The sequence below is a fragment of the Macaca fascicularis genome, chromosome 4 (genome assembly GCF_037993035.2).
Source record: "Macaca fascicularis isolate 582-1 chromosome 4, T2T-MFA8v1.1".
NCBI lineage: Eukaryota > Metazoa > Chordata > Mammalia > Primates > Cercopithecidae > Macaca > Macaca fascicularis.
This window is the reverse complement of record NC_088378.1, coordinates 78710072-78736174: the sequence shown is the minus strand read 5'-3', so window position 1 is coordinate 78736174 and position 26103 is coordinate 78710072. Positions and strand designations below refer to the sequence as shown.

Below are 26103 nucleotides of genomic sequence, written 5' to 3'. Positions count from 1 at the left end.
TTCACCTCCTGAGTTCAAGTGATTTTCCTGCCTCAGCCTCCCAAGTAGCTGAAATTACAGGCTTGCGCCACCACACCTGGCTGATTTTATATTTTTAGTAGAGCAGGGGTTTCTCCATGTTGGTCAGGCTGGTCTTAAACTCCCAACCTCAGGTGATCCGCCCACCTCGGACTCCCAAAGTGCTGGGATTACAGGCGAGACACAGCACAGCCGAACTTACATCTTTTTAAGGGAGAAATCTAAAATCTAAAGGAGGGAACTAGAAAAACAAAGCCAAGTCCATTGATGCCATTGAATTTCTGAACTACTCATCTGTCTTCTACTCATCTGTCTTCATTATGTTCTTCGATGTATCAGTGTACCACTAAATAAACCTTCTAAAATCCCAATATGCAAAGATAAAACTTCTGGGCTTAAATGTTGTGTTAGTTGCTGAATAACTTTGAAAGAAGTTTGAGAAGAATGTCTAAGTGACACATTCCAAGTGAATGACTAGCACTGCTGAGTTCACACCTAGAAAAGTTGAATGCTAACCAATTGGGGGTACATTGTTTATATTAATAGTTCTTACAGCTCATAATGAAGAACAGCTTTGTTCAAGACTTTTTAATCTTTGAAAGCAAAAATTTTCCAATGTCTTTGACAAATTATTCCTCAGGTGGTGATTCCTGAGACAAAAATCACATAGTTCTCATCCTCTTTCCTACAGCTCTACCTGTTAGGGCATGATTAAAACAAGCTAATTGGCTTGCTCTTCTGGACACAGAATTATTCCCTGAGAATTTTAAACTATTAATGTTAGTGATAAAGAGGAAAAAGTAAAGAATAATGTTTAGAAAAGCATAAGATAGTAAAAAGTGGTCAGATTGGAAAAATTCATTCTCTTACCTGTTCTGCCTGCTTCATTCCAGTTAGAACTACTTGCATTCGAAGTTCAAATCACTTTAAAAAGCTTTCAAGTTTCAAGATCCTTCTTCATCCTTAATGTACCCAGGTGAAAATTTGTTCTCAAGACTAAACATTTCCCAACTTCAAATGAGCTCCTATGCCATTCTCTCACTTGTCTTTTCCCTTCCTCAATAAAGTTTGATCTTTCCTTCCTTTCTTCTTTCTTTCCTTCCTTCTTTTCTTCCTTCCTTTCTTCCAATCTTCCTTCCTTCCTAACAGATTTCCAACAGCTTAACTTCCTTAAGGTCTTCCTAGAAAGGTCTCTCCTCACTCTCCTTTCTATTATAATGGTTCTCTAAGAATTATATATCGTTCTAATAGAATGTGTATCTTTTATATAGTTATAATACCTCTATTTTTAAGAAACACTATTTGGATATATTCAAAGATCAATAGTTAAACGATAGACTTCATGAAAATGAGGAATTAATTTCTTAGTGTATTTTTTCTAACCAAGAAGAAAAGAATAAACATTCAGTTTGTTCTCTTACTTCAAATTACATTCACTATTACTAAGACAGGGGCTAAGCTAAGAGAATCCAGACTCCTTGAGGGGGCAGGGAGTTCAAATCACTGAGTAAATATTTAAGAAGTGTTGACCTGGACCAAATGCCTCCTCCCACTGTATAGTCCTACAAGTGTAAAATCACAAGGTTTTGAGATATTAGACCAATTCTGTCCTCACCCTACCCAACTTCCTGATGTTGCTTTTACAAAACAGAATTGAATAAGAAGTGAATTTCTTTTAAGAGGCCGGGTGCGGTGGCTCACGCCTGTAATCCCAGCACTTTGGGAGGCCTAGGCGGACGGATCACAAGGTCAGGAGATGGAGACCATCCTGGCTATCACGGTGAAACCCCGACTCTATTAAAAATACAAGAAGAAACAAAAACAAAAACAAACAAACAAACAAACAAACTAGCCAGGCGCGGTGGCGGGCGCCTGTAATCCCAGCTACTCAGGATGCTGAGGCAGGAGAATGGCGTGAACCCGGGAGGCAGAGCTTGCAGTGAGCAGAGATCGCACCACTGCACTCCAGTCTGGGTGACAGAGCAAGACTCCATCTCAAAAAAATAAATAAATAAATAAAAATAAATTAAGACATATGGTCTATGTTGTAAGGAATTTTCTGTGGATCCAGGCCTATTATCCTATTAGGACTTGGATGGGAGAAGGACCATCTTGTCTTATATTTAGGCATCTGATCTGATCACTAAATAAGTTACAGGTATTTTGATGTTGTCATGTTTCAAGTGTCATTTAAAATAAGCAATTGAAATATTATCAATTTGGTGTAATCCCTTTTGTGGTTTTATATATTCATTTTATAATACACTAAAAGCCTCACAAAATGGCAGTAGACTGCCAGTTCCTAACCACTGAGGGGCTATGTTTCATGATGCTATTATATACATCTAAAACGAAAATAAATATTAATGAAAGTGACGTTTTCCATATTAAGTGAAGAGAGTTAAAGGTACATACTTTATTTCTATGAAGTGATAAATACTTGATTGCTGTAAATGTGAATAAAACTTTTATTTTTAAACCTTTCAAGGGAATTAGATCTATTTTCCTGCTGTTTTCAAGCCTTCAGTAACCCTCTGAGTGTGTTTGTACTCACTAGGAAGGAACATTTCTGTGGAATTAATCAAATGGAGAATTCAATGTTCCTTGTAGATGATTTTGGCCATGTTCCATTGCGAACTTTCTAGTCTGCATTTCATCTTTCCTGGGAAAAGACCCACATATTCCAAATCCTCTGCCTTTTCTCTACTTGTTAGTGAAGAACAATATAGCAAAACTGCTATGTACAGAATTAATAATCATGTGCATTTAGCAAGGCTCTCTGCTGGGAACTTCATCACTAGAATAAGGCAAAACGCATGAGAATAACAGTTCAAATGTAGTCAGTACAAACTAGTATCAAAAACGCTGTTGTATCATCATCGTTAATTGCTCCTCTGATTTTGCCAAAATTAAAAAAAAATTCTGTTGGGAGAGAATTAGAAAATATTCAAAGCTCCTAATATATTCCAGTAAATCCTGAGATGACAAATCTCATTTTCCGAGGAAAAGCAGTACTACTTTTTTTTTTTTTTTTTTGTAACAACAAAGAATTCATGTTCAACGCCTAATTAAAACCTTTGGAAATCTATATGCGTTGTTTCTTAATGGCTTTCCAAATTTACAAGACAATCAGAATCCTTATCTACCACTGGCTTTAGGTTTCATATCAGCTTTTTTATTCACCTTACAGAATGATTTTCACCTTGCAGATGAATTCTAGCTATTTTATCCATAGCTATAATGGAATAGCTGCTGCTATTATTCATGCTCTATACATGTTACTTTGGCCCTAAAGCCTGAAGGAACCTATTATTGTTTTCTACCACTGATGATTTTATATGCACTTCTGCATTTGGGCAATTGTTCAACAATAGTCACAAAGACCTAGCACTTGTTCAGAATCCTACCTGCTGAGGAGTTTTATTTGGCCAGCTTGGTAAAAGATATTTAAATGAAGATATCTAAAGCTAGTAGAAAACAGAGATTTTGGAGTCATCAGCACATTTGGGATGGTGGAAGTCACAGCTAAGGAGGGGATGTGGTACAGGAAGACCTTGGGGTAAATGTGCAGAGCCCTTATTCAGTGAAGACTCGAATGACAATGTATTGATTATTAATTTATATTTCAGTAAAAAAGACTGTTTTTCCATCAAAATCTGCCTCTAGAACTTTCCAGCAAGAAGTAAGTGATGAGAGTTATTAAAAGCCCTAGCAACAGTTTATATTTATATCCTTGAGGTAAAACCATCCTGTTTCAACAGATACCATATTCTCATTGAATTCCACATTAGCTTATGATAAACACAAGATGTTTTTCATAATCTAGCTGCAGGTTTTATGCATTTTTTTAGCAAAACACACAAGAACTGCCAAGATGGGAAAGTAACCTTTCCTAAATCACTCCAAATGTCACCATGACTAGAAGCATATTTTCCTAAATTGGTGGATTTTTGCTTAAGAAAATATAAATTCATCCGAATGCTTCACTCACATTATATTAAGGTTTCATCATTTATCCTATAAGCAAAATTCTGCTTTTATATACATGAATCACTTTGTCATTCACAGGATCAAACCAAAATGACAACTGCTCAATTTTACTGTCAATACTGCACAGCATCACTTCTTGGGAAGAAATATGTACTAAAGGATGACAGTCTGTTCTGTGTTACATGTTATGATCGTGTATTTTCTAACTATTGCGAGGAGTGCAAAAAACCAATTGAATCTGATTCTAAGGTAAGTCTCAACACAATTTACAGAATTACTGCATATGAACGCAAACAAGTGGGTTGGAGTGCCTCTTTTCCTTTAGTGTTGACTTTCAACACCATTTCTCTGCTACTGGATATACAAGGATCTTAAAAGTTACCAGCAGTCAAACTCTAGCCACTACACTTAGCACTATGAAATACAACATATGCTTAATCCTCACATGATCTTATAAGGTAGCTGAGAATGCTAAAGATTAATGATGTTAAGCTATTTGTCCAAAGTTACACAGCTAGAATTTTCCTGCTGTTTCCAAGCCCTTGGTAACCCTCTGGGTGTGTTTGTTATTTCTGGAATGACAAGGGTATAAATAAATGCATAAAGAATTGAGGTTGTAAGGATTCAAAATCTCTTTTCTGACGTAAAATCAGCTTTATTTCTACTAAGCCCTACTGATAGCTCTCACTCCTACCACCCATTCCTCCGACATGCTTTTCTTTCTTTCTTTCTTTCTTTCTTTCTTTCTTTCTTTTACTTTCTTTCTTTCTTTCTTTTTCTTTCTTTCTTTCTTCTTTCCTTCCTTCCATCCTCCAAATGTCTTTCTCTCTCTCTCTGTCTTTCTTCCTTTCTTTCTGCGTTTGCATTACTTAGGTGATATTATTTTTTTGTTTGCTTTTTAGATAAGTCTCAAAAAGTAATAGAACATTGTACCCCAAAATTTTAAAAAATCATTCCACGAAAAACCTCTATCATAGTTTATAAAAAGAATATAGGCAAATTTTGAAGACACAGCAGAGAATTCATTTGTTTTTTCCCAGCTGCCTTAAGTGACCCACCAAGAAAGCCCTGGGCTCTAGCTCTTAATTACCCCAGAGAGTCTCCTCTCTATGGGTAACAGTTTCAGTAACAACTTTCCCTCAAGCTACTAGCACAACCTACTGACATGAGAGTCCCAGGAGTGTTCAGTTTTGTCTTATAAAATGTCCTGTTTTGTCACAACCACATTTAATTAACTTTTATTTACTGTCTCAAAGGATCTTTGTTACAAAGACCGGCACTGGCACGAAGGATGCTTCAAGTGCACCAAATGCAATCACTCTTTGGTGGAAAAGCCTTTTGCTGCCAAGGATGAGCGCCTGCTGTGCACGGAGTGCTATTCTAATGAATGCTCCTCCAAGTGCTTCCACTGCAAGAGGACCATCATGCCTGGTAGGATCTCAAGGGGGCTCCTGTCTCTAACTGAAGCTGCCATGCTTTTCATTAAGTCCCAGCACATGAGGAGTGCTGCAGCTCCCAAAACCCTGGTTTTGAGAAAGACACCTTTCTTACTCTCTCAATCTCCTTCCGTGTACCTTAGAAATAAAAAGATTGTTCATTCATTATCCTTGAATAGGTAAATTACAGTGTTCTGTGTATTTTCATAAAGTCTAATTCATTGAAACATTTCAAACCAGAACCTCACCCATAAAATAAAGAAAAATTTATAGCAATAATACTACATTAAACGCAGTGCCCTAGGCATAATGAATGGCATCAGAAAGAGTGATTCATCATAGGCGACTGGGGCCAACTGTCATTTTGTAGCTTGACACAAACTGTTTTGGGGATCAGTCATTGTTATTCTCTCTTAGGGAAGACAGGGTTCATGTATATCATTCCACTTTTGGCAAGGACTAATTCTTTATATTTTGATCTTCTTCTCAATCTCTATGGACAGCAGCATAAGAACATAATTCAATCTTACTGTCTCACTCTTTCTCTCTCATTTTCTTATTATGGATTCAGAGATTTTCTAGAAGGCCATAACTGCACAGCGTAGTCTCAGCAGTTGTGCTCAGGGCATTTTTAATACCCCTGTAATGATTTTGATGGCCCAATTTATCCAAACCATGTAAAACGATTAGGAGTCTTCATTCGAAGTACTTTTACATCTCCAGATTATAGGTTATGAAGGGCTTGAAAGACTTTTCAGTGTAAGAGTGATTCTCCATCACCATGGCTGAACTTTACCAACCTTTTCTTTTTTTTTTTTTTTTTTCTCAGATGAATGGGTTTTTTTGAACCTGAAAAAATGCTATTTTTCTAAAAGGACAATTCATTTATCATCTTAACTTAAAACGTCTTAAAGTAATTTGATCTGTATTATGCTTGACTTATACTAACAGGTCCTTAATTTTGGAGTACAGGTTCCCGCAAAATGGAATTTAAAGGAAACTACTGGCATGAAACCTGTTTTGTGTGTGAGAATTGCCGACAACCTATAGGGACAAAGCCTTTGATCTCCAAAGAGAGTGGCAATTTTTGTGTGCCATGTTTTGAGAAGGAGTTTGCTCACTACTGCAACTTTTGTAAGAAGGTAATTTTCTAAAGAGGGTGAAGCTTATGGAAACTCAGACCATTTCTTTTTAGCTGTATCGTATATTTGGAATGAACTGATATTGTTACGCTATATCTGCAATCACACACCCATAGTAGTTTGGACTTTCAACATGTCCAAACCACTAATTGTCATGATGACGATAACCATCTCTTTTTTGTTAACCATAAAATTCCAGCCACAGTAAGAATTTAATATTCCAAACAGCTCAAGTGATTTGGTATTCCAGTTCATTGCACTGTTTTTTGTTGTTGTTGCTGTTTTGTTTTGTTTTTTTTTCCTGAGATGGATTCTCACTCTGTCGCCCATGCTGGAGTGCAGTGGTACAATCTCAGTTCACTACAACCGCTGCCTCCCGGGTTCAAGAGATTCTCGTGCCTCAGTCTTCTGAGTATCTGGGATTACAGGTGCTTGTCACTGCATCCAGCTAATTTTTGTATTTTTAGTGGACACAGGGTTTCACCATGTTGGTCAGGCTGGTCTCAAACTCCTGACCTCAGGTGATCCACCTGCCTCAGCCTTTCAAAGTGCTGGGATTACAGGCATGAGCCACCACACCTGGCCCATTCACTGCTTTTATACAAGATCTCACATATTCTGAGAGAAAGCACAGGTCTCTCTTTGAATACAGATGTTTCTTAAAAAATAATTTTTGATCCATTCAGTATTAACTGTTTCAGAGAAATATGGATTTGCCTCACAAAGTGACTAAGGGAACCAAGTTAAACAGGGTGTTTAACTCTTCACATTCTTTCTCAGCAATGCAAATGTCTTCTTGATTTGAAGCTTTTGTATTTCCTGAGTAGAGCAATCAGCTCAAGAGAGTGCCAAGATCATGGGGGACTTTCAGCAGACAAAAGACAGAAAGAAGACTAAGGGCAGCAAGTTCCTTCACTCCAGCTCCAGGATCATGTACAGCCTTCTGACTTGGCTTCCCACTCAAAAAACATTTTCTAAGAGAAAAAAAAAGTGATTTTTTTGAAGTAAACTTCATCCAATTCTTTTTTTATCCTCTAAGCTTTTATGTGAAAAAGTAGCTCTAACACCTTGATGAAGCCTGTCTGCATTCCATATAATATATATGGGATGTTCTCAAAGAAATCCTTGATCTCTGAGGCATCATAAGTTTAAAATGACACCATAAATTGTCATAAGAAAGCTGAATCATGAAAATACATTGAATTAGTATAGTGGTTTCAAAGTACTTTTTATCTATGGGCCACTTTGGGAGAACTCTTAAGCCCGTTTGTATATCTGGACAGCTGGAAGTCACACTACCACTTTCTACACACGCATATGTGAACACACATGCACATACACACACACATGCAGTGATTGTTTAACATGCATAACCAATACCAGTACTTCATTTAAAGAGGTAGCAATATACTATACTAAGTTATAATTATTAAATTATACAATGTTGATGGCTGAGAATTGCAATTGATGACAACATGATATAAAATAATCTTATGACTGAGACCTTCATTACTCTACCAAAACACTAGCTTAGAAAATGACTTTACAAGCAGCAATCAAGCCATATGACCATGTGACATATGAATTCCAAAGAATTACCAATGACAGCATTTAAAAACATGCTGGAGGTTGGGCATGGTGGCTCATGTCTGTAATCCCAACACTTTGGAAAGCCAAGGTGGGAAGATTGCCTGAGATCAGGAGTTCAAGACCAGCCTGGGCAACATAGTGAGACCCTGTCTCTATTTAAAAAAAAAAAAAAGTTTAAACATTAGCCAAGTATGGTGACATGTGCCTGTAGTCCCAGCTACTTGGGAGGCTGAGGCAGGAGGATCACTTGAGTCCAGAAATTCAAGGCTGCAGTGAGCTATGATTGAGCCACTGTACTCCAGCCTGGGTGACAACAAGATCCTATCTCTAAAAAATATACAAAACTTAAAAATTAAAGAAATTAAAATCATGCTGGAAACAAAATGAATAGATTCATCTCACTGTTTTGAGAGACAACTGAGTTAGCCAATTTTAGACTTCATTTCTTAAAGACTTAGACTAAAACAGTAATGAGATTTGTGAGAATTATCTTAAAATCATTTATTGGATACAATATAAAGTCTCTTTCAATGCTATAATAATTCAAGAGTGAAGCTTCTTTAGTACATCCATGCTGAGCACTGTCTGGGCCAAGTGCTAATGTTTCCCAGGTTATTGGAGGCTGTAACTATATTTAGGATATGATTTGAAGGCACCAAACATTTACAAAATATTTATATTGGGTAGTAGACAGATTATGACATACCGGATTATTTTTTATTTAGTTTTTAAAACCACAAGTCCTTTTCTAAAAAGCTGGATATGTTTTTGATCAAGATGATCCAATCTAAACAATTTTTTTCAACCCAAACCAAAACCCAAATATTTTCTTAAAAAAAAGAAAAAACGACCTGACAATCAGGCTCTTAGAACTTTTAAGCTCTAAAATCCATAGATTTTATTTTGTTACACTAAGATTTATTTTCCACCAGAAAGCAAATGATTTTAAACTACAAGCCCTTCAAATTCAAACTCCTCAAGGTTCAAAAGGAGTTAAACGTCTTCTTCAATTCTTCATCTGTCACCTACTGAGTGCAAAATCATTATTGCCTCCACTTTTTCAGAGAAGAAACTTGTTCTAAATCCTGGGATCAATCAGTGGTGAAAACCAAACTTAGATATTAGACTTCATCTTAACCTTCCTACCTCTTCAAAAGGAATGTAATCACAAGCAAACTATTTCTAATGTTCCAGAGTTTCTTGTCTCTAATTAAACAGTCTTTGGTGTATATATCAAGTTTTATTTTGCTGTGAATACATTTTTCAAGTTTCAGATCTTTTAAGCATTGCCTGCTAATCATTAGACCAAACAAATCAAAGGAATCATGAATTCTGCTGTGTCTGCTGTAGGGCATTGGAAGTCAGTAGGGGGTATTTTAAATTGCTTTACTTCCATCACACCATTATGCTTCTCATTTACTTATTCAGAATAGTATGCTTTTTTCCTCTAGGAAAATATCTTTCATATCAAATATCTTTAATTTCTAAGATATTTGTTATATGATTAAAAATATATTTAGAATAATTTTTTCACAAGTGTATGTCACAGACAAATAACATTTTTGAGTTTGTAAACAAGGAGGTGGCTTAAAATAGGCTCTATGTTTTACTATCTAGTTAATTTGATACAAAGGTTGTGGGAACCACCTCAGATATTCCATTGCTTCAGTCATTACAAAAATTTACAAAAACACATTCCAATATCTGCAGCAACTCTAAGAGCTCATTAGCTGTAAATTCAAAAGGTGATATGGCTTAAAAATAGTTACACGAGAAAAATTGCCCAATATTTATCCATCTGATTCTAAACAAAGATTTCTCAGCCTTTTAAAAAGTAGAATTCATGGATTAAATTCATTTAGGAAAAAAATTATCTTATGCAGAACTAATTACATCTCTGGCAAAACACTTCACATAACACCTTAAGGCTCAATGTACAACCACGGCTCAATCCATTGAGTTCTGATTCCCACAACGCCCCATTGCTAGATACAATATTGGAATCGCTTTCCAACTATTTTTTTCTTTGGTATTTATTCATTCATTCAGCAAGGATTTTCAACTGCTTATCTGTGCAAGGTAACCTTGACTCAGTATGGTATTAATGGTGATGCACACAGGCTGTGGAGTCAGACCATGCAGGTTTGAATCCTAGCTCACTGTGGCGATGGCAAGTAACTTAATGACTGTAACCCTCAGTAGCTGCTCATAGGAAAAGAGGGAAAGATAATAGTCTCTACTATGTAGAGGTGTTGAGAATATTCAGAAGAGGTCATCCTTAGCACGATGCTGAGGACTGAAAAAACACTTAAGAAATGGTAGTTGTTAACAACAAATAATGGTGCTTACCAATTCCCTTCAGAGTTACTGCTGTTGGATATTCTTGTACCTGGTGTAAAAAGTTCAGGAAAAAGAAAAATTCTTTTAAGCATCCCTAAAGTTAGACAGGTAGTTATAAGAACATAGTATAGAAAATAGCTCTAACAGCAGATCTTTAAAAACCAAAATTAAGAAAATTCAGAGAAGTATGAGGAAGTAAATAAAGAACATGTGTGGTTTTCTCCCCGATCTTCCTGAGTCCAATAGGGCCCTGCCTCTGTTCTATTTCATTGTAGCAGAAAAATATACAATAATTTTTATTTCTTTCTACTTCTAATTAATTCCTATAACCTTTGGTTTCTCATATGATTAATTTTTTAATGACTTTTTGAGGAAAAGAACATCCTAAGATGAAAATAGAGTAGCCGAAAGCACCAGTTGTGGACATAGAAGGCATGAAATGATCTTTTTTTTTTCTTTTTGCTTCCTTTAATCCCCAGAGATACTAGGATCTCAAGAGAATCATGAAATGATCTGAATTGTAATGGCTCCCATGGTCATTGCCTTTTCTGTGGTCTTTGGCAGGTGATAACTTCAGGTGGAATAACATTTTGTGACCAGCTATGGCATAAAGAGTGTTTTCTGTGTAGTGGCTGTAGGAAAGATCTCTGTGAAGAACAGTTTATGTCCAGAGACGACTATCCATTCTGCGTGGACTGCTACAACCATCTTTATGCCAACAAGTGTGTAGCCTGTTCCAAACCCATTAGTGGTGAGTTCTTCAGTTCAATATGATCTTGCCATGAGACAGTTATGACTATATGAAACGCTGTCTAGTTAATTTAGGAAATACGATTAAAGGATGGGAAGCTTTCATTTACGTTTCCTTTTGAGATAAACACAAGTGGGTGCAAATATATGAGCATAAATATTACATGGATTATTCAAGGAAAGCATAATTTGGGTGCCTATACTCGGTATAGGTAACTACCTACTAAACCTAATGGTACTGACTCTAAGTAAAAGACCTTCACAAGGAGGTCTGCTTGCAGCCTCATTAAGATTTGAGTGGGAGGAAAGAGTACTCATAAATCAGAATCCTGCTTAATTCCAAAATAGGACCAAGCATCCTTTAGTTAGGAAGGTTTTAATTAAATTCCACTATTGTATAGAACATCTGAAGCTGTAATAATTAAGGTAACATAGGTCAGTAATTAATTAAACTTCATTTTAAGATGCTTCTAACAAATGTATTACTCTCTTTTCTCTATTCACGTGCAATTATGAAGTGCATTTATGAGTAGATGAAAGAAAACAAGATAGCATTTTACTGAAAAAAAAGTGACATGATTTGAAAATAACATAATGATAAATCGATCCATGTTAAAGAGGTTTTCAAGGTAAAAAGAAATACATCTTTTCCCCAGAGACACCTTTAAAATGCTAATCCTATAATAAAGGAACTGAAACTAGCATGACACTTGAGAAATCCAGCAGGTATTCTTTCTGGCAATTTATAGTCACCTAATAATGTGTCAGAACTGTATATCTACTTTCTATTCCTAGTATTCTTAGATCATATTTCAATTTTTAATTCAGTTTACATACCATAGAATTAAAGATTCTATCCCTTTCCTCCTTCTTCATCTTCAAATATGTAACAAAATAAAAGTTGAGTCTTCATGCACTTTCCAACCGAAAGAAAAAGTTTCACAGCAAGCCCCACCTTGGCAGGTTTTCACTGACTTGCAAGGGAAGGGAGGGCGTCACCAGAAAAAACAGCATGGTCTTATTTCTCTAGACGGAGCACCATGTGTGTCAGGATCTCACACTGGCCCACAGGCTACATCTGGCCAGCAGGCAGGTGATGTTTGGCCTGAACATGTTTGGAAATGTAAAATCCATCTCTGCAGCTAAAAGTAGAGGAAGAACCTACCATTGGGTGAGCAAACTGTCTCCACATTAACCAGCAGGGTCACCATCATATGGAACTAGTGGCTGTTCAATTGCATTGGGCATGCCCTCTCTGTTCCTTGCACCCTGTCTGCATCACTCAGCTAGATCACCTCCCTGGCCCTTGCAAGAACTTGCCTTAGCAGTCTCACACCACTGGGCTCCAGGGTCCATGCTTTTAACCACCCTGCTCTCCTGCCTTCTACAAATTTGGCAATTCCTATAGCCAAGAGAACAAGCCACTATCTCCACTGATTTTAGTTAGAAAATGGGACTTTCAGATATCCAACAGTACCTGGAGCTCCAGAATCTCCCTAGTAAAATCTGCAATCACAGTCCATTTATTTTATAACAATACTTTTCTTGAATCGGGACAGAAGAAAAGGAGAACTTCAATGAGAAAATAAGGAAATTAACAACTCAAAATAGGTTTCAAAATTCTCTGGGCATCCAGATGGCTAATACTGATCTGCAAAAAGCCTATACAAGCCCTGAACTTGAGTTTCAATTCTGATATATCACAGATTCACGTGCCTAAGTGATTTTTCTCATAGATTGTTCCAGATCACTGAGCCCAGGCTTTTAAAGTTGAGATGGAAAAACAACGTTGTTCTGCACAAAAATATGAGGATGATCAAACAATCTGACCCAAAAGTAATCTAAATGCAATATTATATATTTTATTCAGACTCATCAGTCCACAGGAAATGTCTAATAACTATTTTAATCTCTTTTCTAAACTTTTTGATTGAGACACCAGAGACTGAAATGCCTGCAAAAACTTACAACTCACTTTAATATTTCTTGATCTAATTGTTAAATATCTATAGACCCTGTAGTACCGCTTCTTTAAAATTGAGCTATTTGAACTGATGTACCATTGGAAATCTGATACTGTCACATGTCTTCAGAAAATTGGCATTCATCTGATTATTATATCACTTTAAGAAGCTAGGTATTCTTGGTCAAAGGATACAAAATTTCAGTTAAACAGGGGAAATAATTTCAAGAGATCTATTGTACAACATAGTGACTATAGTTAACAACTATGTATTATATACTTGAAAATTGCTAAGAGAATAGATTTTAAATGTTCTCACCACACGCAAAAAAAGTATATGATAAGGTAATAGATATGTTAATTGCCTTGATTTAGCCATTCCACAATGTATACATATACAAAAACAACACATTATATATGTACAATTTGTATTTGTCAATTAAGATTAATTAATCCATTAATTTTTTAAAAAAGCTCTGAGAAATCTACCTATAAATCACCAAGTATAATTTTTAAAACCCAGCACATTGAACTGCTTCATTTGAACAAACTCCAGGTATAGCTGCCATATTTTCTCCTCCTTTAAGATAGGATTAACCCCTTAAATTATCAGGGATAAATGAAGCAGCTTCATGCAGTGAAAAGTGCTCTGGACTGAGGAGCAAAAGACTTGGTCCTCCTGCCCCCACTGCTGTGTCACCATGGGTGACTAACTCACTTCCAGGGTGGGGGGCCTTCATTTGCCTTATTTATAAAACAAGCAATTGAGCAGCTTTGCTTTCTTCCATCTCTGTTTATTTCAAGGAAAAGGAATTTCAAATGTTGTGGTTTCTTCAGAGAGCGATGCTAATGTTCCTGACCATGTTCTTTACCAAAGAGAAACTCAAACTTAGTTTCATGAGGTTAAAAGCAGAGACTCTAAAGACAACTGGCCTGTGCTTAAATAGTAGGTCTGCTGCTTACTAGCTGGGTGACCTGGGGCAAGTGGTTAAACTTCTCATTTTTCAGTTTTTGTCTGCAAAGTGGAACTGATGCTAATATCTACCCCCATGAAGGTAAGGTGAGGGCTGTATAAGGTAACACACATAAAGACTTAGAATAGTGATTGGCACACATTCAAGCACTCAACAAATGCCAGCTGTTATTCTACTGACTTGTCAGAAACCTATGAAACCAGATAAAACAGGTGCCAGAGACCTGCTTCAGGGATGACTTTCTTACTGCAAATAACCCTCATGACTTAAGGGAGTAAACATATCCTTTTTGGAACAGTTTGCAAATGTCTCACATGTTGGTTCAGCCCTTTCTTAAAGTCATCAGATGCTTCTAGTTTTTCTTCTTCATAAAATCTGGAAGATTTGCTTTTATATTTGCCACTTGTACAAGGCTTACTAATAAAATTAAGAAAAACTCATGAGTATCAAAATGCTAGACATGTAATAGTTTTATGAATAGCATAATTTATGTATATACAGAACATTACTCTTGCAGTCAGCTTATTAACGTTTTGAATAACATTAAGGGAATTAAGTAGTACATAATTAATTTATATTTATTAGGAAGTAATGTTGATAGCATCATAGATAAGCGAGCTATAAATTTAATCAAGGAAAGCAGAGGAATTTGATGTAAATTTCTCTATAAACTACTAAATTATATATGAAGACATCAAATAAGTTTGTTACGATGGAAACAAAAGTTCACTATCCTATTTAAGAAGAATGTATCTGAAATAGAATGCTATTCACCCTTTCACATCACCATTCCAAATGGAGTATTTGGAATTACATATGAATTATATAACTCTTTTAGCCTCACTCCATGGATGATAAGCAAATAATAGCACTAAGATTACTGGGAGAAAACACGAAATAAATATAGACCCAAGCCTAGGGCATCTCAACCTCTTCCCAAACCCTAAACATTTTCTCCCTTTATGGAATTTCTCAAAATCAGTTTCTTGAACTATACCCTGGAATCACATTAGGGAGAGAGAGATCAGACCGTCACTGACGATTCAAATTCTACTACTTTTAAAAGAAACTGTGTGGCTCAAGGGAGGCCCAGGTTAAAGTGGAGGAGGCTGACAAAGCCCTTAGAAACCAATCACTGGATAACGTGGCTTCATTGGTCAGATTCAACAAAAGCTGAAGTTGTCTCTGAGCGAGGTAATCAGGCCACCACGTTAGGAGAGCTGAATGATTAGACAAAATTCTCTATTTTGGGCTTTCTAGAAATAGTGTCCCAAACCATATGACCCCAGGATGTATTCTAAGTACAACTAAGCACAGAAAAATGAGGGGAAAGAAAACTAAAAGTCGTTACAACATCGGACGTCAGGCTAGAAAGTGCACATTTATTTCATTTTGTCTTAATTTTGCAGCTAAGAAAACTTAAAGTCATATAGAGAAAAAGAGGAAATGTATTCATACTTAGATATCTCTGGCTTTACAACCTATACCTTCTTTCCACTACGCTACACTGTATTTTCTTATCCGGCTTAGACAATCCTTATCTGTTTCCAAAAATACGTGACTTGCATATCAGCATTCTGCCTTCTTCTGTAGATTATGGCAGAATTTGGCTGCGAATCTGGTTGGGTGGCATAGGTGGAACTTTCCTACAGCGGATAGGTCCAGATGGACACAGGCCCAGGAAGCAGCATTCTTTTTTGGGTTACTTGCCTCTATGTTGTCTTGCTCACAGCTATATCTCCATTTCCTAGAGGAATATATGATAGAATGCTCAAGCTGTTCCTTGAAAGGATAGATTAATCTTTTTCTCCAATTCCTTTACAGGTCTCACAGGTGCCAAGTTTATCTGCTTTCAAGACAGCCAGTGGCATAGCGAATGCTTTAACTGCGGGAAGTGCTCTGTCTCCTTGGTGGGTAAAGGCTTCCTGACCCAGAACAAGGAAATCTTCTGCCAAAAATGTGGCTCCGGGATGGACAGTGACATCTAGGAGACAGTCCTTTCCCACCTAAAATCCACTTTGCCTTTGTTGTCACTAAAGCCAGAATTCAGTTGCAGTCTTATTTCTGACTTAAGTTTTAGAAAATATTAATGTAGTTTAGAATGGAAAAGTTTTTGCACACAGTTTGATCGAACTGTATTCTAAGGGCACAAAAAGCACAGTAGAACAGAAATGAATATATGCTAAATCACAAAGACAACTCTCCTTGCAAAATACTGCACTCTGCTGTTAGAAACATAGGAAAATATCTCTTCATAATCAAATATATGACATATACCTGAAGAATGAGGTTTTTCATACCTGAAGAGTAAAAGAAAAACTAAGAGCTCAAACTGAGAGGTATGCATGAGACTAGTGTTTGCATTCCTGGTTATATGTAATGTGATAAATTAGCTATGAATGGTAAAAGAACAAAAGTGATCAAAGTAAATTCATCAGCAATTATCACATTTAAGAATTGTTATGATTTAAAAATCATTCTTTTTTTGGTCACACATACTGACTTTAGAATTAAAAAACAAAGCTACAATTTGTCCTCATACACAGTTTCCACAGCTTGCTAGCTCCATGTTTACTCAATGGAATATGAGAATTGAAGACTTTATGGCTCTCATAATCTGCATAGGTATAAAGGGGATCATTTCTACCTAGGGATAGTCAAACCATGGGTTTCAACACATTTTGTATTAAATGTGTTTTCAAAGTCCACAGTGATTTTTCTAAATGCTTACAGATTCCATGAAATAACAGTCATTCTTTCAAGTGGAGTTAACCAGGATAATCTTTGTCCCTAAAGGCAAACCTTTAAAATAAATAGATCATTAAATCATCACTTGTGGAAATGAGTTTTAGGGAAGGGATTGAGTGTTGGAACATGACTTTCATCCAGATATCTAAAGACATAATAGAATGCATAATTAGCTCTGTGCCTCATGCATTTTGCCTTCTAAAATTACATAGATGATTAATGGGCAGACATAAAAGTGGGCTTTAAAGAAATCTAGTAATAATAAAAACTGAAAAAGAATAATTCACTGCTGATAATTCCGAACCTGCAAAGCAGCACAATAATGTGCATTGTAGGGGAGCCCTCCCCACTCTTCCCCCACACCTGTGCCACCCACCTTACCCCAAGTCAATCGTGCCCCCAGCTTCAATCTGCTGCATAACCAGGAGGTGCACTCCTAACCCTAAGCAACCGTCCTACAAGTCAGTCAGTGTTTATTGATCACACAGGAAATAAACAGCCTTAGTTGGAAGTCCAGCACCAGGTTTATCTTTATACCAGACTTTAACTGATCGTGACCCTACCTTGCTGCCCCTGGATATTTTCCACATTACTTGGGACAAATGGAGAGCAACCTCTGCTCTCCATGATCAGTTATCACATTGGTTATAGCATCTCTTGGGTGGAGTAGAGGGAGGTCAGGAGAAGCAGCCCGCATAGATATATAAGTGTCTTCTCTCAGATTATAGATTAGAGCATTAAAGGTTTTGATTAAAATCTAATTATAAGATACTGCTGATCACAATTACCAAAATAGCATCACAGGAGATTCAATTAAAATTGTCATGGAAACAATATTTGAAATAGTTTAAAATGCAAGAACATTCAGGGATGTTAACAATTTAGAGATACTAATAAATGTTCTGCTAGATAGACTATTTGAACACTAAAAATGTATTTTGGGGTTAACAATGCCAAGATACGTTTTCATATTCTCATTGCAAAATACAGGCAAAACTAGCAATATTTTTTCTGCATTATATGAAATTTCACAGGTAAAACTAAATCTATGATATAGAAAATAATAGTACATTACACATAGTGAAAACTAAGCCACTTAGGTTTAGATAGATATATAACATGTAACATGTTCTCTGTTAACCAATTATAGATAAGTATACAACATGTAATGTTTTCTTAGTTAAATAATTGGAAATGTTTAGGCACTTTACTGTGTGTGGGAGGGGGCGAGAGTATGCACATGATGAGACTTGTATTCTAGCCTTACAATTAAAATTCACAGAATCATTTCCTAAATATTTTATTATCCTTTCATAAGTATAAATATATGTACTTTTACATACGAATAGTTCTGCATTTAGAAGGTATCCTACACATCAAACATCCATTAAACATGTACTATACTATGCCAAAAGTTAGAGCTTACACTGTTGTGGTTCTGGAGTGATAGGAGGATGGATCAGGGTATGGAAACGCAGAAGTGCGTGATGCAGAGATCCTTGCCTACAGGTTAAACAAAGCACCACTGTAGACACAGGACACATATACAAAACAACTAAGAAAAAAGACTTCGTTAGGTCTTTGTGTAATACACACAAAGATAAATGTAAAAATTATATAGTTGATTTATACGGTTTATGTGACAAAGAGAAAAACTCTCTTAATGGACTTATCCAAAGATGAAATGGACTGCCTCAGGAAACAGTGGGTTCCCAGTAATTCAAAGGTGACATCTGCATAGGCAGGAAAGAAGTTAAAAGCAAATCCCACGTGCCAATAACAACCAGATGGCTTGGAAGTAGCAGAGACTGTGCCGAAAAGCAGGAGAGAATAAGACTGCTAAAAGAGAAAGAGTCAGAGGAAGGGAGATATTAACTCTTAGGATAAAAAGTGTATATAACAGGCCATAGAAAGTTACCAACTGTTCTTAAGTAAAGGAAGAAAGTAATTATTGCAGTGTTTGAGGGAAATTATGCTATTGATTCTTTGTGGAATAGAACCAAAGAAAGCAAGGTTCCAAGGATTAACTTTCTTACTGCAGTAATAAGTTTGGTTAATGGCTACAAAAGTGAAAAGAAAGAGGAAAAAGGCATTGAAGGCCAAGAGTTATATTTGTTGGCAAAGTCAACAAGTCAAAATATTTTGTTTTGTCATGTTGGGGATTAAAGATGACAAAAGAAGCAAAAATATATTTCTGCTTCAATAATAATGACTAGGATGCCCAAGGGTTCAATTTTAACTTGGCATTTTATATAAGTGTTAAATTGGGACAAACTAGCTCCACTGGTTAAGTAAAATGTGGTTATGTTACAATTCAGGCTTCAAAGCTCACATCGTTGCTATAACTTAAAAAAAAGGAACACTAGATTGTTCATTGGAGTAAAATATTGGCCTACCATTATGAAAAATGCATAACACTAATCACAAATGGTTAAAAAAATCACTGCCAAATTTAATATCACAAATGAAAAGTCAATCCAAAAACACATTTGATGTTAGCAATACCATTTTTGAATTTAAGAAAAAAATTTTAATCTACTTGGCATATTGTTAATTGTTTTTTAAATAAGAAAATGGTTGTTTGGCCGGGCGCGGTGGCTCAAGCCTGTAATCCCAGCAGTTTGGGAGGCCAAGGCGGGCGGATCACGAGGTCAGGAGATCTAGACCAGCCTGGCTAACACGGTGAAACCCCGTCTCTACTAAAAATACAAAAAAACTAGCCGGGCGAGGTGGCGGGCGCCTGTAGTCCCAGCTACTGGGGAGCCTGAGGCAGGAGAATGGCGTAAACCCGGGAGGCGGAGCTTGCAGTGAGCCGAGATCGCGCCACTGCACTCCAGCCTGGGCCACAGAGCGAGACTTCGTCTCAAGAGAAAAAGAAAATGATTGTTACAGTGTGTTCTACATATATTCAATCAAGCACATAACCTGTAATACATCTATAGATAGATATTTATTATGATAATGATACAGTTTTTGCTAATTTTATACATTGGTTTTTAGAAGTCTCTTATACTGAATAAATTTACATTTTACATAGTCTATATTACTCATATTATTTTTAAAGATTTATTTTTTACATTAACTGTTTAGTAAACAAAATAGGTGTGGAATAAATTCTGTATTGTTTCTACTTCTATTACATAAAGGAACATGATGACTTTTACCTTCTATTACCCATCTGTTTTTACAACATTCAAGTTGTAACTATATATTCAGATACCATTTCAGGCATAAAACAGAATTGTCTGGCCCAAACAAAATCTCTCTTCTGTTAAACTAGGAGATCTATGGCTATGCTCCGACAGTAATAAAATGTTAAAATATTCTAAACTAAAAAACAAAACAAAACAAAACAAAAAAACCTCTATTACTTCTGTGATTCTGAAAATATTTTATGAAAAAAAAATCCCACTTCAATTGAATTTTTCTACTTTGATGCAGGTAGTCTTTTGCTAATTTCTTATTTTTATATGTAAGGAATTGCTAAAACTCTTGGTGGCTTTAAACCCTTATTTATTCTATCTAAAGCTAAATTTATGTCTATTACACAAATCTTCATGAAACTTTAATCCATATTATTAGTATCAGTTAGTTACTCTCCAGAATTAATCTTGGATGCTGAATTCTTTTAACGTCCAAACCTGTTCCACAAAGAATATTTGGAAGAACACCCTCATCAAATGTTTCTAGTTCACTTTTTAAATCACATGGTTTTGAAAAGTAAAGATCTTATGGGGACCCACAATATAAACCTTATGTCTTGGAGTAGTGTCTCTTCAATGAAAGAGTCAGAATATCACTAGAAATTACAGTTGTTAGGTATTAATTTTATCCTAAACCTCTTCTTCCAGGAGTATTAAGTCTTTAGATCTTCATTATCCTACCAGAAACATTGCAGGACTGACTGAAATGGGATCACCATTAAAAAATGTATGGGAACTTTGAGGTCCTCTTTTCAGGGAAAGGTAAAGGAGAACTGTCAAGACTTGGGAAAATACATCACCAGGATAGATATGGCCTTATGACTTCTCAGAATTTACTGAATCTGTATTGTGTTATGTCAACATTTAAAAAAGGATATCAAGGAGAGAGGATATCAAGTCTTCATTTGAACCATCCATCTCAAAAGAATTTAGAAATGAGTCCATCCACTCAAGTCATCCACGTGGCTTCTTAGATGGTACCAAAATTGTATCATCCAGAGAGAATTAGAGAAGTTTTGTATGATAATTAAAATCATTCTGAATTTTTTTGGCTGATAAGCTTTAGACCAAATACTCTATTCAATATGGAGGAAATCAAAAAGGAGAGAAAAGAAACAAGAGATTCAGACTCAAAGTTGGAGTCTATAAAAGAAATAACAGAGTTTACATGTATTTGAAATGACTGGATTTTATATCACTGTGGTTGAGAAAGGGAACAGCTCGCTGTGATAGAATTATGATCTGTGTCACCGAGGAGCAAAGAGTATTTGGGTCAAATATTTTCCCACGAATGTTAACAAACTTATGGAGTGGATGTCCGTAAACGGTTCTCTAAATGAGGAACGTTAATGAGCTCAGCAGACATTCATCCAATGACTCAAACAGTGACATTAAATGCTATTCCTGCTACACATAAAAACAATAAGTTTTATATTTATGGAATTCCACACACTGAATCCTTAAGGCTTACTCCTTCTTTAACAAATGACATCGTATCCCTTGTTTGCCTCTGTAGCATCACTGATAAGTCTGTTTATTTGAGAGCTTCAACCCAACCTCTCAAACAGGAAATGAATGAAGGAGTATGGATAGAAGAAAAATGGAGAAAAAGAGTGTGGTGATAAAAATTTTGACATTTCTGAAATAAAATAAAAAATTAAATTTTTAAAACTTTTGTTTTCCCTATGTAATAAAAACTTTCCAAAACTACAAGATAGTTACAAGAGGCAAAATATATGAACAAAAAAGGAAAAGTTTGATAAAATTTTGGGCTTAAGGACTACAGTTAGTCTTCTCCCCTCCATGGAAATTACTGTCTTAGACACCACCAACTAATATGTAGCCACAAAAGTCAATGATTGCTTCTTCAACTTTCTGTCTGCTATGAGATAGGCACTTGCTATTGCTGGCTTCCTCAAGCTTCTTCAAAATCTTTCTGCCAGTGGCATCCATGACACCATTCTCTCCTATGTCTCCTAAATCTCTGCCTCTTTCACTGGCACACCATCTTCTATCAATTTCTTAAAAACAAATATTCCTAAATATTCTTGACCTCCTTGCTCTATATTTTCTCTATTGGTGAATTTGAATTTATCTAATTCCATGATTTCAATTGCTTTCTCTGGATAGCTGAGTTCCAAATATACATCTTCTGCCTTGAATTCTCTTCTGAGTTCCAGACCCAAGTTTCTCATTGCCTTTTGGACATCTCAAACCAATGTCATGCAGACACCTAAAAATAACTTTATTATCCTTCCTCCAAATTCTACTTATTGTCCTCTGTTCCTCATCTTAGTTAATGCATCATCCAAATAGAGCTTTTTGAATTCAAGTCTTGGGCACATGAAAAGTAGTCATTAGGGAAATGCAACTTAAAATCGCAATGAGATACCATTTCACGCAGACTAGAATGGCTATAATAAGTAAGACAGACAGTAACAAGTATTGTTAAGGATGTAGAGGAACAGGAACTTTCATATATTGCTGGTAGTAATGAAAATGTTAGGAAATGATACAGCTACTTTGGAAAACAGTTTGATAGTTTCTCAAAAAGCTAAACATAAAACTACCATAAAGCCCAGAAATTTCACCCATATCTACCCAAGAGAAATGAAAATATATGTCCACACAAATGTTCACAGCAGCATTATTCATAACAGCCCAAACTTGAAAAAACCCAAGTATTCAACTGATAAAGAGATGAAGGAAGTATGATACAGCATATCATATAATATTATTCTACCATAAAAAGGAATGAAGTATTGATGCATGCTACCACATGAATGAACGTTGGAAATATTATGCTAAGTGAAAGGAGTCAGACAAAAAGGCCACATACTATATGATTCCATGTATACAAGATGCTCAGAACAGGCAAATTTACAGAGACAAAGTCGATTAGTAGTTTCCTGGGGTTAGGGGCATGAATGGTAATTAACTGCAAATGCTCATGAGGAAACTTTTTGGAGAGAATGAAAATATTCTAAAACTAATTTATCGTAATGATTGTACCCCTTGATAAAATTACTAAAACTCATTGAATTATAGACTTGAAATGAGTGAATTGTATGATATGTAAACTATAGCTCAATAAAGCTGGGTATTTTTTAATCTTGGCTTTTCCCTCTCACCAATTCCTTACATCTGAGTCCTGTAAGAAAAGCCACAATTTTTTCATTTTCCCTTGCAGACTTATTTTGTTTCCCCAAAATACCATTCACTTTAATTTTTATGTGCTCCTGCCCATGCTGTTTCCTCTGCTTAGGATTCTTTTCCTCTCGCCTGCCTGTCAAAATTTTAATCAACCTCTAAAGCCCAGATCAAAGTTGCCTCTTACGTGAAATCTTTACTAATATCCCTTAGCAAAATTTAATCATTTCCTGCAACTTATTTTTTATAATTCTGTGAGAAATTTAAACAACTTGGTTTATATTGCAGTCAGGAGTGATAGACAACCTGTTTAAAAAAGATGGTTTTTGGAGTCAGAAAAGCTGGGTTCAGATCCCAGCTCTGTCACTAGCTTATTATATGACATTGGTTAAGTTACCGAACTCTCAACTTTGGTTTCTCAATTTTCCAGTATAAACCTCAAAAAGTTTGATGTGAATATGAAATGAAATATATGCAAACTGCTTTACATCTACCTGGAACATATTCAACATATTATAAAGTTATTAAAGTGTCAATTATCTTCACCTTCCTTCTCACCCCCACTCCACCCTAGATCATGTGTTTATTCATCTTTGATAAACTCTGTGCTTAGTGAAGTGTCTGGCACTTGGTAGACAGCCAATAAATACTTTCTGAATTAAATTCTAGTTGTGAAAATATTATTGCTATAATATTCTCCCAGTGTCAGTTATCAACAATCATCATTAATATGTAAATCCCTTTTGCCATTGGCCTCAATCATGTTGTATAGAGTTGCCCATGGAAGAAGCAGCTGGATGGCAAATTAATGCCTGTAGTTTCAAGTATCTTCATTGACGTTTTTATTTTGATACCACTGTTTCCTCTGTCCATATACTATTAATCTATAGAATATGCCTTTCTCAACCAACAGTCACAGGGTATCTGGAGACACTTAATTTTCAGGTGCTTTGGAAAATAACTGCCTGTATTTGAAGTTTCCTCTAGGGCCCTCACAGTAGATGTTTTAGGCATTGCATAGCTTTTTGTTAAGCCAGACCATCCTAAATATGTCTGCCAAATTTGGAGTCAATCTGTCCAAGTTTTGTGTCATTTGCGTACAGACAGCTAGAAATGCAGTTGTACTTACTTTGCTTAAATTGCAAAATGCATTCTCTGTGTTTCTCAAAAAGGCAGCCAATTTTACTTTAACCTATGCTGAGTATGTGTAGCTTTGGACATATTAAATTATTTTATCATACCAGAACAGCATTTATAGGCTGCCTCAATCCTCCCATGGTACAGCATTTCATTTCTCTTGTTCTTCCTTATTAAGCATTTTTTCTTTTTTTTTTTTTTTTTGACACTTTCACCTCTCCTGTTCCAGTGTTCTCCTTTTCTTAATGTGCACTAATTCCTAGTGGATATAAGTTTAGGATATTAACATAATTACTTTGGATGGAATTCTAGAAAATAAACATCTAGGCATTTCTTTATCCATTTACCTGGTCCTTAACTAACACCCACATTTTTCTTGCCTTATGCCCCAATATTAAACTCAATATATAGCTTCTAAGAACAGAAATACAAGTCCACAGCTAGAAAGTGTTCAGAGACAGATATTAAAACTGTGAGAAATAAAAACACTCTGGATATTGAAACTTTAATTCTCATTCTTGGGTTTTTCATAAAATCTTCTATTATCTCTCATAAGGAATATGTTTCTAGCTGCCAATATGAGGCTTTTGTCAGTTTGTGAGGAGAGTAATATCAAAACCCACAACTACTTTGATTCTCAAAAGAAATATTAAGGACCTTTAGTTTGTAATCATAACGTACAATAATTGTTGAAAATCTTCAACTAGTTATCTTCTTTGTGAATAATTGTTACCTTAAAGTGACAACAATCTCCCCTTCAAATACATCTGAAGCAAATGCAGGCAGGTATAGGTGGCTTTGTCTTAGCTTTCTTTACCTCCCCCAGTAAGAACCTCCAGCACTCACCGTGTCCCTAGGAATGTGACATGGACTTGCCTTCATTTTCTACAATAATCTAATAAACTGGTATTTTAAATTATTCTCATTGCACCGATGAGGAATTTGAGGTTAAAAGAGGGAAAATAATTGGCTCCAGTCATTACAATACGTGTAGATCTGATTCCAGAGTCTATGATATCCGTGACGCTAATAACACATGGTGCCTCCACTCTCTGCAGAAAGCCTAGTGTTACCATTTCCCCTTTCCCACATACCCACTTCCTGCTGGTCCCAGGTCCTGTTTCACTTGTTAAATGTCTGTTAAGACTGTTTTCTCCTTTTCACTTCCATGGTTCAAGCTTCATTAGTTCTCATCTAGATGCTTTAAATTACCTCCTATCAAAATATGCTTTTGTGTCTCCATGGTCTCATCCTTTTATCTGTCCTACACCTTTCCTCCACCAGATCAATAGATCAATACTTCTTAATTAGCATCTGATTATTGCTTCATCTTGCTCAGCAGCCTTTACTGGCTCTCCATTAGGTCCCCTCCAAAATCTGGCCTCATCGTTCTTCCTAGGCTACTCTATCAGTATTTTTCCCCACTAGAATAGGTACCTTTGAGGATGGAATCTTTGTCTACTCTATTCACCATCAAATATTCATTGCCTAGAACAAAACCTAGTACAGAGAAGGTGCTGAAATAAGTGTTGGGTGAAAGAATGAAGAAACATTCTGCTTTAGCCATATCTTATTATTTATTGCTCCCAAAATAAATACTGCATTTTCTTCAACTTTGTTCTTTTGCTCAAAATAGTCTCCTACCTGGGTAGCCCTCCCTAT

The 26103-nt window shown here is 36.0% G+C and overlaps 1 protein-coding gene and 1 long non-coding RNA gene across 9 annotated transcripts in view; one reads left to right on the top strand and one right to left on the bottom strand.

Annotated features, from left to right (window-relative positions):
- FHL5 (four and a half LIM domains 5) overlaps nt 1-19019 on the top strand; it is a 54148-nt gene extending 35129 nt beyond the window's left edge. The window contains exons 2-6 of the mRNA XM_005552323.5: nt 4087-4257; nt 5265-5439; nt 6417-6586; nt 11081-11267; nt 16028-19019. Coding sequence (XP_005552380.1) covers nt 4099-4257; nt 5265-5439; nt 6417-6586; nt 11081-11267; nt 16028-16191 — 855 coding nt within the window. The 5' untranslated portion in view covers nt 4087-4098 and the 3' untranslated portion in view covers nt 16192-19019. The remainder of the gene's footprint in view (nt 1-4086; nt 4258-5264; nt 5440-6416; nt 6587-11080; nt 11268-16027) is intronic.
- LOC123572994 (uncharacterized) overlaps nt 1-26103 on the bottom strand; it is a 345306-nt gene that overhangs the window by 253893 nt on the left and 65310 nt on the right. The gene's annotated exons all lie outside the window — the stretch shown is intronic.